Source organism: Carcharodon carcharias, chromosome 26, assembly GCF_017639515.1.
Source record: "Carcharodon carcharias isolate sCarCar2 chromosome 26, sCarCar2.pri, whole genome shotgun sequence".
In the NCBI taxonomy this organism is placed as follows: Eukaryota; Metazoa; Chordata; class Chondrichthyes; order Lamniformes; family Lamnidae; genus Carcharodon; species Carcharodon carcharias.
In genome coordinates this window covers 14,036,521-14,053,102 of record NC_054492.1, presented here as the reverse complement: position 1 = coordinate 14,053,102, position 16,582 = coordinate 14,036,521, and the positions used below count along the sequence as shown (strand labels likewise).

The 16,582-nt window shown below is 38.6% G+C and overlaps 1 protein-coding gene across 2 annotated transcripts in view; it reads right to left on the bottom strand.

Moving 5' to 3' along the window:
• Positions 1-5,006: 5,006 nt before the first annotated feature.
• The window catches only part of LOC121269783 (RNA polymerase II elongation factor ELL), an 88,230-nt gene continuing 76,654 nt past the window's right edge, over positions 5,007-16,582 (bottom strand). For both annotated transcript variants that reach the window (XM_041174695.1, XM_041174696.1), the window contains exons 8-12: positions 15,712-16,210; positions 14,553-14,616; positions 8,594-8,765; positions 6,980-7,024; positions 5,007-6,280 (exon numbers count right to left, since the gene is read on the bottom strand). In XM_041174695.1, coding sequence (XP_041030629.1) covers positions 6,173-6,280; positions 6,980-7,024; positions 8,594-8,765; positions 14,553-14,616; positions 15,712-16,210 — 888 coding nt within the window. In that variant the 3' untranslated portion in view covers positions 5,007-6,172. The remainder of the gene's footprint in view (positions 6,281-6,979; positions 7,025-8,593; positions 8,766-14,552; positions 14,617-15,711; positions 16,211-16,582) is intronic.

Below are 16,582 nucleotides of genomic sequence, written 5' to 3'. Positions count from 1 at the left end.
GAGAACTGACCACGATTATATAAACAGCTACTGAACTGGGAGCTTGAGCCATGTGCAGTCAGCTTCATGTTAACGCAGTCAGCCGCACATACGCCTTGCCAACTAAAGTTAGGGATTTCGAAGATGGGCGTACATTTATGAAAACAAAACCGTGCTTATCCGTTTCCACCTAACAGAAAACGCCGTGAACTTCCAGGGATTTCTGAAGCGATGTTGCTCACGAGCACAGAGCTTTCTGGCTGGGCTCCCTATTACATGTGAAAAGCCATAACACAGAGAGTCACTAACATAAGCTGAGATCTCTGCACAAGTGTGGTTTCAATTTGCGCTCTTCCCATAGAGACAGTTCTCACTGGTCCAACCTGGGACTGCTTAAGTATATAATAACAGAAAATGCTGGAAAAACTCAGCAGGTCTGACAGCATCTGTGGAGAGAAAAACAGAGTTACTATCTTGAGTTCGTATGACTCTTCTTCAGAGCTAGAGAAGTAGAGATGTGATGGATTTTGTATAGATGTTATAAAATCCATCAAATTTCTACTTCTCTTTAGCTCTGAAGAGTCATACAGACTCGAGACGTTAACTCTGTGTTCCTCTCCACAGATGCTGCCAGACCTGCTGAGTTTTTCCAGAATTTTCTGTCTTTATTTCAGATTTCCAGCATCCACAGTATTTTACTTTTATCTTACAGCTTAAGTACAAGTAAACAATAGTCAAGGCTCAAGGGTTTAGAAGTGTATTCAGGGTTCACAGAATCACACTGCAGAAGAGGCCCTTCAGCCCATTGAGGCTGCACCGACATGTGAAAAACACCTGACCTACCTACCTACCTAATCCCATTTACCAGCACTTGGCCCATAGCTTGAATGTTATGACGTGCCAAGTGCTCATCCAGGTACTTTTTAAAGGATGTGAGGCAACCCGCCTCCACCACCCTCCCAGGCAGCGCATTCCAGACCATCACCACCCTCTGGGTAAAAAGGTTTTTCCTCAAATCCCCCCTAAACCTCCCGTCCCTCATCTTGAACTTATGGTTATTACTGGAGCTTAACCAAATGGCTGACTCTGCAATTTACCAGAAAATATTGGTAAGATATGACTTACTTGCCCAGCTATGTATACGCTACCATTTAAGGATTTGAGAGTTACGTTTAGTTAAATGGACCAAATACTAGCCCCAGTGACTGAGTAAATATGACTAGTGATTTCTGATGGCCAAGACATCACAACACCATGGACTGCCAATGCAAAGAGTATAGCAATGACCATAAGAAATAGGAGACTGTTTGGCCCTCGAGTTTGCTCTAGTATTCAATTCGATTATGGCTGATCTACCTCCACTCCACTTCCCTGCCAATCTCCATATCCCCAAATTCCCGGGGGGCTGGGGGCAAAAATCTATCAGTGAAGAGACAAATCAAGTTTCTCATAGTGCTGACATTAGCTGCCATTCATTCATTAGCTATATAATGATTTTTTTCTTACGTAGAACACAGCGTAACAAACATTACCCTGCAGTGTCATTGTGAAATAAAATAGGGTGATTGTAGTAGTGTCAGGTAATCTGGTATTAATATAAAGGAAGAATGCTTAATCCCAAAGCTCTCAAAAGTAGCTTAGCTGTGGCTCCATGGTTGCACTTGCATCTCAGATGGTCAAAAGGTTGTGGGTTGAAGTCCCACTCCAGGGCTTTAAATACAAAATCTAGGCTGACACACCAGTACAGTACTGATAGAGTGCTGCACGGTTGAAAGTCCTTTCTTTCAGATGAGATGTTAAACCAAGATCCCATTTGCCCGCTCAGATGTAGGTAAAAGATCCCATGCCACTTTTTTGAGAAACAGCTGGAGACTTCTCACTGGTGTCATGGCCAATATTTATCCCTCAACCAACACCAATAAGCAGGTTACCTGGTCATGATCAGATTGTTGTTGTGGGATCTTGCTATGTGTAAATTAGCTGCTGTGTTTTCCATATTACAACAGCGATTACGCTTCAAAAGCACTTACTTGGCTGCGGAGTGCTTTGAGATGTCCTGAGGTAAAGGCACTATGTAAATGAAATGTTTTCTTTTATTTTTAAATTATAGACCCCAAGATAGGCAGTGTTTAAGCTGTGCTGCAGTAAATAAAATTGCAGAGCTGCAGCTGGGGATGGGTTAACTGGCTGGGCATTGTGCGAATAGTGTTGTCAGGATGGTGTTCCAGTCAGGCAGTGACGAAAGGACACTTGGTAAGTGAACACTAGAATGCTGAACTATAGCTTTCTGCTGCACTGTCCTTTCCATTTATACGTTTTGATGTTAACAGTATAACTAACAGATTGCAGCTTGTCCTGCAGGCTACCAATAACTTATATCTCTATAGCGCCTTTAACATAATGAAATGGCTGAAGGGAGGGAATTCCAAAGCTTGGAGCCTGGACAACTGAAAGCACGGCCACCAATGAAGAAACAGTTAAAATTGGGGATATGCAAGAAGCCAGAATTGGAGAAGCACAAATATCGGTGGAGGGTGGTGGAGCTGGAGCAGAGGAGAGAGTTAGGGAGGGTGAGGACATGGAGGGATTTGGAAACAAGGATGAGAATTTTAAAATCAAGACATTGCTCGACTGGGAACCAATATAGATCAGAGCACAGGAGTGATAGGGGAAAAGGGCTTGGTGAGAGTTGGGACATGGGCAGCAGTGTTGTTGATGACCTCAGATTTGTGGCACCATATAGTCTAAGTTGTATTTTTTTTAAATAATTTGGTGATTTTCCTGATCATTGCTGTGAATGGGATGAGGCAGTATATAGGGGCGATTCTAGAATGGTTCTCTATTGAAGAAATCTAATACTGTGCTGCAATGTTAGAAAAATAATAGCCACTAGTATTACAGCAAGCATGGCCCAATCAAATAGTCATGTTTTGATGGACCCCTATAATTCCCTGCTGCAGCACACTAAATTCACATTACATCTAAAATTTTCAGTAAAAAGCTGTAAGGGTTTACACTCAAAAAGAAACAGTGTAGAACAAGGAAACAGGAGAAGGACAACTGAACATAAAAGCATAAAAGTTCTTCAAACCCAAAATGCCAATGGATATTTAAATGTGTCGAGCTCTTATATGGCCAACACGCGCCAAACTTGTGGTTATGCTTTAATTGGTTCCAGTATGCAGAAATGCTCTTTCAATAAGCCAGATTATGAGCCATGGTGTGGCACACAGCCACCGTCAAACAAATGCAACTATAGAGTTAATTCTGCATTTGCAAAGGTTGGTTAGTTATGGCTACAATATTAGCAGCACAGGATTATCCCTCATACATACTGCAATCCATTCCGAAAAGGTCAGAGTTAGCCACACAATTTTTAATGTTGACAAAACAAAGTCATTTGGGGTTTTGAGCAAGGCATGCCAAATTTCTTCATCCAAGGAAGCTGTGAAAGTAGCCTTTAACTGCTATGAAAGATCAAAAGTCTTTCAATACATCATGAAATCCCAAATCCTTAAATACATTTGAAAATATTAAGCTCAAATTAGTTCCCTTCTGAGAAAAAAATATAAATAAAGCTCTAGATATAAAAGGGCATTAAAGACTTCAAATCTGATTTGCAACTATTTCTATGTCAACTCGCGTCATGTAATATTTAACATCAAAACAATAACTTTTACGAAAAAAATGACAAAATACGACAGATGCTGACAAGACTCAGCAGGTCAGGCAGCATCTGTCAAGCGAACGCAAGGGCTTGAGGTTCAGGAGGAAGGGTTCCAGATTCTGAATATCAACCTATGCTCTCACACAGGCGCTGACTGTTTCTAATGTGCCTTGTTTTTGTTTCAGTGCTTTTATTTGTGTTTCTTAAGGTCAGGTTTGTGCCGGTGAAGTGTCATTTCACAGGTCCACGTGGGGATTTACTCAAAGTCCATATGTGGCAAAAGATGGACAACAAAAGGAAATGAGACAAGAGAAAGGCAAGATCCAAGAAAATAGATGAGGCTGGTAATAAGCTAGAGTGACAGCGATTACACGAGTAACAATTTAAAATCTAGAATTTCAGAGTGAAGCATAGCTCTAAAAATTCAATAATGGTTGAAAATAATGGAGGGGGGGGGGGTACCTAACACATGGAAGTTATTAGCATGGATATACCTAGTATATCCAAGAAGCAATATAACATTTGGTCAGCTGTTAGTCCCAATTTTTATGCCTACTTCAATCTCCTTTCGCAGGTTGAAAATCATATTGGTTAATGCAAATCTTCAAAAATGTTTACCTTAATAGATTTCGATAATGCAGAACAGCAACAGTAAACAAATCGATGAAATAGTTTCTAACTTTGAAATTTGCGTGGCTAAATTTTAGTGGGATGACAAATGACAAGAACAAGAGCTAAAGCAACCATGTAAACTTAGCATAGAATGTTGCTATATTACACCCAGCAAACATTCTGCATGACTTGCTTATCCAAGGTCTTTTGGCCAGAAATGATAAGATCTTTATTCTCCCACTTGCAAGCATCAATAACATGATAAAGAAAATCCCAAAAATGCTTTCATTTCAAACAAACATATTGTAATATTAGCATCAAATTTACAGGGGACCATATCAGATTGGTTGTGTCCCATTGTTGTAAGGTTTCAATGATATAAACACGGAGTGTACATCTTGGAAAGATCAATTCAACCACATGGGGTGCAGTTCAGGGCAGTATGGGTACGTTACTCTATGATCACTTCACCAGACGAGCTACTATACAGCACTCCAAGCCACGTTTGATTGTGGGTGCCTGCCCTCTGCTGCACACCCAGAGTAAAAGAGGATTCACCCAGAGCACTGGCTGTACTGCAAGAGGGAGCAGTCAGAATTCAGCTAGGGTCTCAGACTGATAAAGAGTTACAAAGATATATGCAATTTCCTACAGTGAACACCTGCCATGTATACATATATATATTATATATATATATATATATATATATATATATATATATATATATAATATATATATTTATATGCACCATTGTTATCTTTGATTCGGTATATTGTATATTTACCTCAAACACTTAAATTTTAAAATCATCCTGTTTTGATTGTGCAAAAAAAAAGCAAAAACAATTGAGCAATAAATTATTTTGTACACACCTCAGGTGTATGGACTCATGCACAAGGATGCAGTAGCATAAATCAATTTAGATAACACGTTTTCACATAGTGAAAATAGAAGAAAATTCCACATCAAAAACACTGTGCACCAGACATACAATCTGGAGATTACACAATATACTTTGTAGTAAAGTTTTACCAAATTGGGCTTTTAATTTTCTTCAACTGGGGTTATGCTCTATCCCTTATAAATGTTGATCGTTTTTCTGATAATGTTGAAAGTTACAATTACAAAAAAAAAATCCATATTAGTAGAAGTGTGAACATGTACAAGATTCTTCTCATACAAGATTTGTAAGCAATCTTGGATGAATATATTATTCTTATTGAAAGACATTTATTTGATACACTCATTGTACTGCCTGGGATCAAATGACAATAAACCATTTCTGGCTGGTTTAATAGCAAACTAAGGCAAAAGCAAAGGTCACTAGAAAACACATACTAGTATTATTCCCAAGAAGAAACACCTTAAGTAATATTACTGCTAAAACTGGGTACTTATGTCTTAAATATCTCAATGATGTTGCCTGAAGCTATAAACGCAGGAGATTGTAACCTTAGGTGATGAATTTATGAACAGAAATTTGCACTGCATATAAAGATTAGCCCCATAAAATGCATGGCAGACTTAAGTTTTAAATTCATATTAAGGCATCGTTGAAGAGATAAATATTTTCCAAAATACTACAATAGTACTTTTTTCTGGTTTTGTGTTTCGTTATGTAGTACATATATACATAGCAAAAATATATAAACAACATGCAGTTTCTGGCTCAGTTCACATGTCAATCACAGGTATTCAAACCTTGCTGCTAGCACTGAGGCCCTCAGTCCTTCATTAGCAGGTCGTATCTCTTCAATGATCAAACTGCAACGGTCAAAAGGTTTCTTTTAAAAAAAAACGCTAAAAATCGTCCTCCTTAAAAGTCATTTTCCAGACAAATAGGTTCTCTTGTGTTGTGCCCAGAACTAGTTGGTCCTAACATTTGAAAAATCGAAGTCTTGGCAGTGAACGCCATCATGACGTGTGGTTCGAGTCATATTCCAGTATTAACTGTTTGATGTGAGATAGCTTCCGGTGCAGGTACTCACAGCGAACCTTCTCTTCCCGATATGCAGGATGGGTCTATTTCAGTAAGGGGGGAAAAAAGCAATCACATTTATAAAACTGCCAGAAACACAAAATATAACAAATAGATAGTGGTTCTCTGCATAAGCTAATTTCACAACGTGCATAAGAGATCCTGGTTTGGTTCACTGCACAGCTTCTACACCTATCATAAACCTTTTGTAGTTGAATTCATATTGTTAATTTAGAAATGGTGATGGAAGAGCACAAGTTGACATGGACATTGATGACACCAGCGGTAAAGAGCAGAGCAAGAGTAAGAGGGAAAATAGAACAACAGGAATAAGCTGTTGAATAAATCTCGAGAGCTGGATTAAATAGCTGAGGTCAGAGAAACACAGAAAATGAAACTGGCCAAAACTGAGAATATTTGCATTGTAAAGGAAACAGATGTTACGCGCAGAGCAGAATGTGGCTACTATCAAACTGATATACAATATCATCCTCTTGAGAGTATTTTGAAAATACCCCATTTCCTATTTTACAACATTCTCGGGCAAGTTAAAGGAAACGTTAAATCCACCGTGTGGTTTGCAGAGATTAATTTGGAACTTAAGAAAACAGCAAGAAACACATTTATGCAATCCAGAATCTTGTAATGTTGATTGATGGCACGAAACAGTTTTCAATTTTACAAGGGCAAGAAAAACAGGAAAAACACTAAACCTCCCTTCTCCCCTAAAATAAGTAACCCACCTTTTTAAACTTCCTATATTCTTCAAATATTTGGTCTTCCACAATCTGAAATACAATATCATCAATAAAATAGGCTTCAAGTTCTTAAAATTTAAGTATACCAATACATCATATCAAACTTTAGAATCTAGTTTCAGAAATTAAGCTCAAATGCAAAACTAGTCCTTCCCCATTTTGAATTATCAATTCATAAGGTAATAAAATAATGAAAATAATTGAGATGTTTAAATGAGACTGTTCTAGTAGGCGCCAACACCAACTCGAAATACATTAAGTATATATTACAATAAAAATTAAATATTTTCTTCCTACGTTACCAACTTAAATGATAATCTAAACTTGTGTTTTACCAAGTCTATTTAAAATATGAGGTGTTGGGTACACATTTTTAGGGGAATCTAAACAGGACAGAGTCATTTTTATTCCGACAAGTATGGTCTTAAAACACGAGTAATCAATTCATAGGAAATGATAGTGGTCCTTTCCAAGAAGGAAGCTTTACTAAACTCAATTAAAAAGACAATGTTTAAGGGAGGATGCTCAGATTGTGGCATTGGGCCACACTTGGCTGCCATGTCCTGACAAACTGGCTCCTGAAGTTCAAGCCACTCAGTTCTACTTTTGCGTGCATGTTTTTGCTAACTTATCCTGTTTGAGATCTGTGGACCCGGAGGTTTAGCAAGCGTTGCTTATATCACTTATGCCTCGTTGGTGGAGAAATCCTAGAGTGGAACAAATCCTACCCCGGTCCACGGCATATAAACTGATCTAAACCACTCTGGCAGCTGCAGTATGACAGCGGTTCTCAGTTTCTCCAAGCTCTTTTGGGCACTGTGGGAGGGTGATGGAAATTACCATGGGCTCCCACTCCTCTACTTTTCCAAACTTTTGTGTTTTCCTGGAAAGTACACTGTTTTTTGCATTTTAACGGCAGATCTTTTTTTGTAATGCACTCTGTGATGCAATTTCAAGCATTGCACTAATTGCTTGGTTGAACTTATTTTAAGAAAGGGAAGCCAAGGGCAATCTCAAATTGGGTTGGAGTTGTCAAAAAGCAAATGTGAGGTTGATGTTGTATTGGCTGTTTATGACAGTGTAATAAGTCAAACAATACAGCATTTTATGGCTGGTTTCCATCTTTGACCTTTAAATATAAAATCTGACATGGTGTATGTGTTCTAGCTCTTTAGCTTGCCTGAACTGGTGCAAATCAGTTGCAGAAGTAGCTGAATATCATTCTATTTTAATAAATTCCCTCCTCTCCCTTCAATCATTTGAACACAATATGCCTACTAAGTTAACATATTTCACTTGCATAGAAATAAACCAGTGTTGAAAGTGATATTTAGTAAATTTAGGAAGGCACAAAACTGAAATTTAAAATTGCAAACACAATATGTCCCTTCCCCCATCCCCTTAGTACCACTTAGGCTTCTCCTCACAATCAGTCAACTAGTTTGCATAGTAACTCAGGAACAGCTGAAGTTCAAGGAGAGGGAGAAGACTGCAGGGTGGGGTTGGAAGGGATGGGTGGTGGTGCATAAAGAGAAGGGGAGAAGAGAGGGAGTTAAACAGCATCAGCCTCTGCCAATCAAACAACTTGCATTCTCTTACCTTGTATTCCTCTGTTCCTGGGTTAAGTGTTTTGATTTTTGATCCTAACTGTATGAATTGCTGAGTTACGTTTCCAATTCTCGCGTGAAGATCCCTGTATTCGCTGTACTCCGCATTGAAATCATTCCGATAGTTTTGACACAGTTCTAAAGATGTAATGGCAGTGTACTTTCTGCAAGAATAATTTTGTTGTTACCTCCAAGCTTTCAAAAACACAGGATTCTAAAGAAACAAATCAATGCAGTCAAACTTAATGAATGACACAGTTAGAAAATTGAAGAATCTTTGCTCAGGCTCTGAAGCACTTTACTCATTTGCGCTAAATTTGATGAAAAGGCCGATGAGAAGGATGTGGAGGGATTTCTACCATTCTCTGGTGTACCCATTCCTTTATAAAACTCTTGAGTTTCAATTTATACTGATTTTCACCCAAGAACTCAACTTGTTAACATACACGATTCACTATATCCCAAGGGTGAAAGTTTAATGAGATTTTGTCCCGCTCATTTCTCCAGGCTGCACACAGATCATTTTCTGCTGCGTTCTGTCCAACACAGCAAAGAATAATTGCATATCCAAAATTAAATGAAAAAGTATTTTGGAGAAAATTAAGTGCAAATATGTCCAAAAGAAGTTTTTTTCTATGGTAACACAATGTCCTCTTCCCTAACTTCCAACTAATCTTAATTTTTAAGAACGGAGTACATTACAAGGGAATTTACAAAAGGATAACACCTGAATAGGTTAGGAATCTGATTGATCTTTTAGTGTACACTTCTCAGATAACTGGTAGAATCAACACCATTCTCCTACGGTGTAAAGCAATAATTACATCAAGTCTTCCCACAAAAGGAGGGCTCCAGCAAAATTATGCAATATTTCAGTAAAAGCAATGGAGCCTAATGGATAGGTCATCTCTGCAAATAGCAAGTGGTTTTACTGACCACACCTTAAAAGAACTTATGTCCTAAACATATTCCAGTTCATTGTTTTTAAAAAAATGATCCAATAGGAAGACAGTTCTATAAAGGTATTTCATAAATAGCTATTGCTACCAGCCTATTATATTAGGTAGAGTTTTTGCATCTAATTTTACACATTTTGCAAATAGTCGCTTGGTACCACAGAACTTGAATATTGCCGAAAAAAGAGACGTTATTGAAGCTTTTTGTCTTGCACTCATCAGAACAAATGCAAGAATTCCAAATTTTAAATGATCATAACAATTATGTTATAGGAGAAAAGGGTGCTGATTAGTTGACAAGTTGATTCCAATTGGCAAAGGCATTGCCATGGAGAAAGCATCGCAGAACTACAGGCTCCCATGCTCCCAGGTAATTCAAAAGCAACATACATTCATACACAGGGACCTATTCTCTGCAAACAAAAGGAACATGTTGAAGCCTTGCGCCTTTTTTGAAGTACCCGAGAACTTGTGGAGCCTACAGCTCCCCGTTGCTTTCTCCATGGCAACCCCTCAGCCAATCAGAGTTTACTTTCCAACCAAACAGCACCTTTTCCTCCTGTAGTGCAAGTTGAAGTGATCATTTGAAATTTGGCATTCTTGCATTTCTCTTGATGAGTGCAAGATGAAAAGCTTCTGTAAGATGTCTCTCTTTTCACCTTACAAAAGATTATAAAATGTGAAGACTGCCCTTTAACCAGGAAAGGTGAGCAGCCTGGCATTGGATCAATATAATTCTTCTAGTAAAATAAAACAGACGCTAGGAAAACTGGCTTTGCCTGTGTTTTTTTTCCCGGATGTTGCATTCTGCTATACCGATGGCCTCCAACATCCAGTCAAGTGCTGAAGAAGCAGTCTAATCAAGTATGACTAATACACAACAGTGTACTTCAAACCTAGAACCATTCTGTTCACAGCTGGACCTTTGCTACTCACCTGCAACATAAGCTTTAGTTCTGAAAAGCTCCAACAAATCAGAAGTCTCCACTAAATTTCCTTTGAGTTTTTTTAAAAATTGAAATGAATAAACATGCCAAGTTGCTTTCGAGCTGTAGAATCTATTAATTATGCAACTGTATTATACAAAAAATAACCAGCTGTCATTTCCTTCTCCAGCAGGGGTCAGTAAGATAAATGGGTAAGGATGTAAGATGTGAACTAACACCAGCAGATGGCACCAATTTTAGACAGAATGAGGACCCAGAAGGATCATGTCAGATTATAAACTGCCTCAAGATCAAGTCATCATACTCTGGAAGGACAGCACGGAATACCTAGATCATGTATTCCTGAGAAGGTTTGATCAACGCTCTCAGAGATTATGTTTTGTCTAGTTTTTCTTGCTCCAGGAGACTACAATCCAGGAATTAGCCAGTTAGAACCCATTACAGGGTTCTATGGGAATCACCTTATTCACTTCTGCAAAATCGTACCAAACTATTCAATGATGAGCCACCAACAACAAATAAACTACCTAATCTTTCAGTGGCTGAGCTCAGAGAAGTCAACAAAAAGCCAGCATGCTGGAAAAACAATAGCTTGACTACATAAACCAGGTCTAAGACAGCCAGTCACCACACAGGTGGTAGAACACGTATAGCCTTCGAATATGTTTGCAATTGAATGTGCAGAGCTTAAAATTATATTGAATACTTTTAATAAGCCAATAGAAGGCATTTGCATTATCTTCAAGCAGAACAATTATAAACTTTCACTACATTTCTAGGCATACTTGAACAGTAAAAACAGTAAGTGACATTTTGAGGGCTAAATGAAAACCATGCAGAGAGATGTTAGTAGTTGCACTAGAATTCTTCATAACAAACTCCAAGTGTATTTTCCTCATTCCTCAAATGTACCACAGTCTCCACATATAAATAATATGTCCATCTACGTGGGGTGGGTCAAGATAACTGGGATTGTCGTCCCTTTATGTCCAAAGTTTAATGTGATGCTAACTTTCTACCTCGCCAAGATCCTCAATTCTATTCTCCAGAGGAAGTAACAACATCCGGAGTGCATGTGCTATCATGCACTCAAACTTTTAATCCCACCCATCCCATTGCAATATATGGGACAGGGAGGATGTTTTGTGCATGAAGGTGTATTGCATTCAATAAGGATAATACCAGTAGGGTACAAAGAGATATCTTTCATCAATCTCCAAATTCAAATAGAAGCGTACAAAAAAAACAGGAAGTGAACCTCTTCAACTTCATCATGACTCCAAGGTAAAGACCATGATCAGGCCACCTCTCCTACCAAATAAACAACGCCCAAGAAAAAGTAAAATGGAAGGAAAAACTGAAAAAAAATTGGAAACCTGAACTAAAAACAAAAACTGTAAAGCATCTGCAATGAGAGAGGCATGTTATGATGCTTTGGGTCTGTAACCTTCAAGGCTTCTTCACGTCACTAAATATTTCTTGGCAGATCCGGGACAATGTGTCAAAGTGCCATAGTGACATTCCTTCATCCGACTGGGATGGGTACCTCAGCCATACCAGAACAGTGCAAGCTCTTTAACCTTACTGACTCTGAGATTTGCACAGTGTCAGAGAGGCTAGACAGTGAATGGAAATTTCACCTGTTGCACTACCTCTGATACAGGCGCCAAGTCAGGGCTTCGTCATTGCCATGAAATCAGGAACTCCTCCATACCCTGCCTGACACCCCACTTGCCTGGTCCTACTGGCCCGGGATTCTTCCATCCAAAACAGCCAAAGCGTATCAAGCCAGAAATAACTTGCGCCCCAAACAAACTTTTCCAATGAAGGTGCCAGATAATTCGATCCTGCTATGAATTCAGGTTGAGATCATGAAATGCTCCACTGGGTGAACTTAAGCCACTCAATGTTCGAATACCTGTCCCCGATTGCAGTAATCTTGTGATCATCTCACATACATAACAGTAACAGAGGCACCCACTATGCCCTCAATGTGAATGAATTGTATCCAATGCCACTAAGGTACAACATATGCACTTGGATAGCTGCATCTGCCAGAGGGTTAGTGGGGTTGGCTACATCAAGTTTTTTTCAAATAGCCTTCGAGGGCACAATCTGAGAATTGAAGAGAACCAGAGAAAGGAATTGAAAGGCAGACAAATCTAGACAGGCTGACCAGTCCCAGTAATCAGCTGTTCAGCTGTACAAAATGAAAAAAAATTGAAATGCTCAAAGGATATAATGACTTGACCCCCAGTGTTCTACTCCTCAGTTACTTGTCACTTGCGTTAATATGCATCTACTCCTAACAACCTGTACCCACATCTGCAAAGATGAGAGAGAAGTTTTAAACCCCTTCAGGCTTAAGAAGAGCAGACACGACATGATGGTCAATATGAACGATGACCCAATTACCAGAAAGGACATTCACAAAAGGCGGCCAATTGGCCCATCATGTGTGCGCTGGCTGAAAAACTACTATCCAGCTTAATCCTGAAAGCAATTCATATTAGAATCACCAGCTTGGCTACATAGGAATGGGAGAAGAACAGTAAGTAGGCCATTTAGCCTCTCGAACTTGTCAGTCATTCAGTTACATCACGAATGATCAGTATGCCAGCTCGAGTTACCTTTTTTCCCTCCACTTCCAATGATATCCTTACCTAGCAGAAATCTATTGTTCTCAGGCTCTTAAATTGATTGGTCCAGCGTCTGAGCCTTTTGGGAGGCTAGTCCCAGTTTACAGTTACCATTTGTGAAAAAGTTTGCAATTGTCATCTAGCGATTTTACAGATGTTTGTAGGACAAGCTAGTCCTGCATAGGGAGAAGAATAATTGTCGGTGGACGCAATTAGCCAAAACCAAATCTCTAATTTATTTGGGGCATATCTGCAAGCATTTTCAAATGCAAACCCAGTTTCTTCCACCACAACCTAAGTCTGTACATTGCAGAGTGACGGCAATACCTTGCTCACTTAATTAACAGTGGAATCATTTGATATCAGACTAGCTCACAAACCCTTGGTATTTAACAGCTTTTTGATCATTACCAGATAAGGAAGTGACACAACCCCTGGGATATAAATGCCTCTTCCCTCGAGACTTATAACAGCAAAATGCTACTCAGAACTGGTGTGTCTCTAAATGGTCATTACTATATAAAAACTCTGCCTCTGCTCAAGTCCCTAGCTAATCTAGCCACCAGGGAAGGCAGTCATATCAAGAACAACAATGGATGGCAATGTGAACAATTATCACAGGAACAAATCCCATTTCATGAAAATCTTTAAGCAAAGGCAAATCCTTTCGACTGAAGACTATGGACATCAATCGAAAGCAGGCAACACAGGCCTTCAAAGTTAAACAAAAAAAAACTTTAATGTTTCAATACAGTTAACTTCAAGGAATTTGAAAAAGAAAACAAAACTTGATGGAACTAGGAACTTTTCCACTTGTTAATCATTGTGAAGTTTAAGGGAGTAATATGAAATTGCTCCAGACCAAGGATGCACATCAGGATGGGAGAAGAGGCCCAAGACATGCATTTATATTTTAAAAGAACAGCATCTTTTAAGTGTCTCTCCTCCTTTCTCCCTCATATAGAGAGGCAAAGAATCAGCTTGCTATCATTTTCAAAATGCACTGTTGGACATTACAAGTAAAGTACAAAATAATCCACTGTTCTGGGTGAAAGAACCTTATGGATTGAATTGTCTTCTGCACTGTCAACTTCGACAACTAGTTAAAATTTAACATAAGTATTTCGATGTCCCACCTTCAAAGTGTGAATGGAATTTTTCTGGCACTTGCCCAGTCAGCAGGACAGACTTCCTGCTGCAGTGTGAGCACCAACGTAACGCAGACAACACATCTTAGAGGACCAGGGAGCCTCTACTATGCAAATCAACAGCATTTTTATTTTCAGTCTGTCAGATATAAGCCATACTGATTGTCAACATGCATTAAAGGATAGATACATGACAACAGTGCCTTCACTAAATATAGCAATTGCCTAATGCAAATATTTTACTGAATTAATGCTACTCACAATAAATAGTCAGGCATTTCCACTGTTGCACTAGCGGTTGCAGATGTATTTGTGGTTTCATGCTCTGTAGATAAGATCATACAGGTTATTTGACTATCTAAAATACTAACTGTCAATGGACCTTACTAATTTCCAATAATAATTACATGGCTATTTTTTTGGTAATAGACATTGGTAGCAATGTATGATTGATTTCTTTTAAAGACTTTACTGGCAACAGTTGCTTGGGTCAATGGATCATCACAGTTATTTATAGTCAGTAATCAGCAAAATGAAAAAAGCTTTGGCACTTTGTGTACACAGTTAATAGCAAACGTACTTCACTGCACCTGCCACATTTCACAGAACCATGGACACAATGTTTGAACAGCTAAGGTAACTAGAAGTGGAAGGCGTAATTAATCTCTTTTGTTGTCAAACTTACACAAGAACATATAGGTTAGTTCCTACCAGTTTTGAGTTTAGCTTTTTCTGCAAAGCTAAATTAGGTAGTATACTTTTAGGAAAGGTACTGTTAAAATAAGGCTTCATATATAATATTAATCCATTAATTAAAACAGTCAAAAACATGACACACGATTTCACTTACAATAACACTGATGATGGCTCCTGTCACTGCTGTTGTGATTGCATCAACTATTCAAGGTGCAGAACTTATACAGATTAAGGGGTTCTGCACTTTTCTTTGCTCTCATATATATTGCAGAGCAGTCAGTACTTCATTATGTCCCTCATTATTGGCTATGGGGCTCTGCAACTTCTAGAAACTCAGAAATAGGAGGAGGTCATTCAGCTCCTCTAGCCACTTGTGCCTTCAATTAGAACACAGCTAATTTTCATCTTAACTCCATTCACTCACCTTAGTTCTATATCCCTTAGATATCCCATTGCCTAAGAAAATCTATTTTCTAAAGCAGTTTCATCAGCACTAAGATGCAGGAGGGGGAGGAAGCAAGCAGTTATCAAGACCCAGTTAAACTCTTTACATTTGTATTGAGAACTGTCAAAATCACCTCTAAAAGAGACATATATAGTTATAACATTTAGTTATAACATTTTAAATTATTCATCAAGAGTGACTGATAGTTTGAAGATTCGCAGCACTTCAAAATCTCCAGAACATTACAATTTAAAAAAAGCTATGCGAAACAAATGTTACCTTCAACATCTTGTTCGTCTGGTTTTCCAACCGGTTGTATCGGATTCTCCTTTTGCCACATTCTTGCTTCTGGTCTTGTATGTTCTCTCACCTTTTCTTTGTGTTTTTTGGACTTTTTTTTATTGTGACTAGCAGAGAGTTCCATACCTTCTGAATGAGGATAAGCTGTCTGTTCTAAACTCGCTTGGGCAACTCGGTTCCTAGGGCTACCAGTAATATTCCTGCCTTTGAATTCTTTATCATTTCTGTTTAAGTCACTTTTTGTAAAGTTGCTGCACTTTTTAAATGGTTCGTTAAACTCATTTTGACACACAGGGAGTGAAGAGCGAGTTTTCTGGGACTCGGTTCTCACAGTTACACAGGAATTTGCCATGGCAGTAAGGCAAGCTGAATGAGGAAGATGTCCATTCAAAACAGGCTGTAGGTGATTCTTGGATTGTAATACTTTACTTTTCTTGCTAGTGAGAGAATCTGTCCGTTCTGAAGGCACTGGTCGTTTCTGGAATAAAGGCACATTTAAAAAAAAGTGAATACAGCAGCCAACCTTTTAATACTTCAGCATATTCTTTCTTGTGGTCAATGACAGCAGCTATATAGCACTTTACAGGCAAAATAATGTAAGAGACACAATTCATGTTGACCTTCTTGGTCCAGCTTCTCTAGGCTTCTTAATCACAATTTAATACTGCAGTTGTGAGTTTATTGATGGAAGGGAAGACAATGGTGCACAAGGCACATTTTTTTTGTATTCTGAATTTAATGAGCAGCTGCTCTAAGCAGTAAATGATGCCAGCTAGCAGCAATATTTTCCCCTGCCTTTTTATAACATTATAAGCAGATCAGCAATTTAAGAATATGAAGCTGAACCATT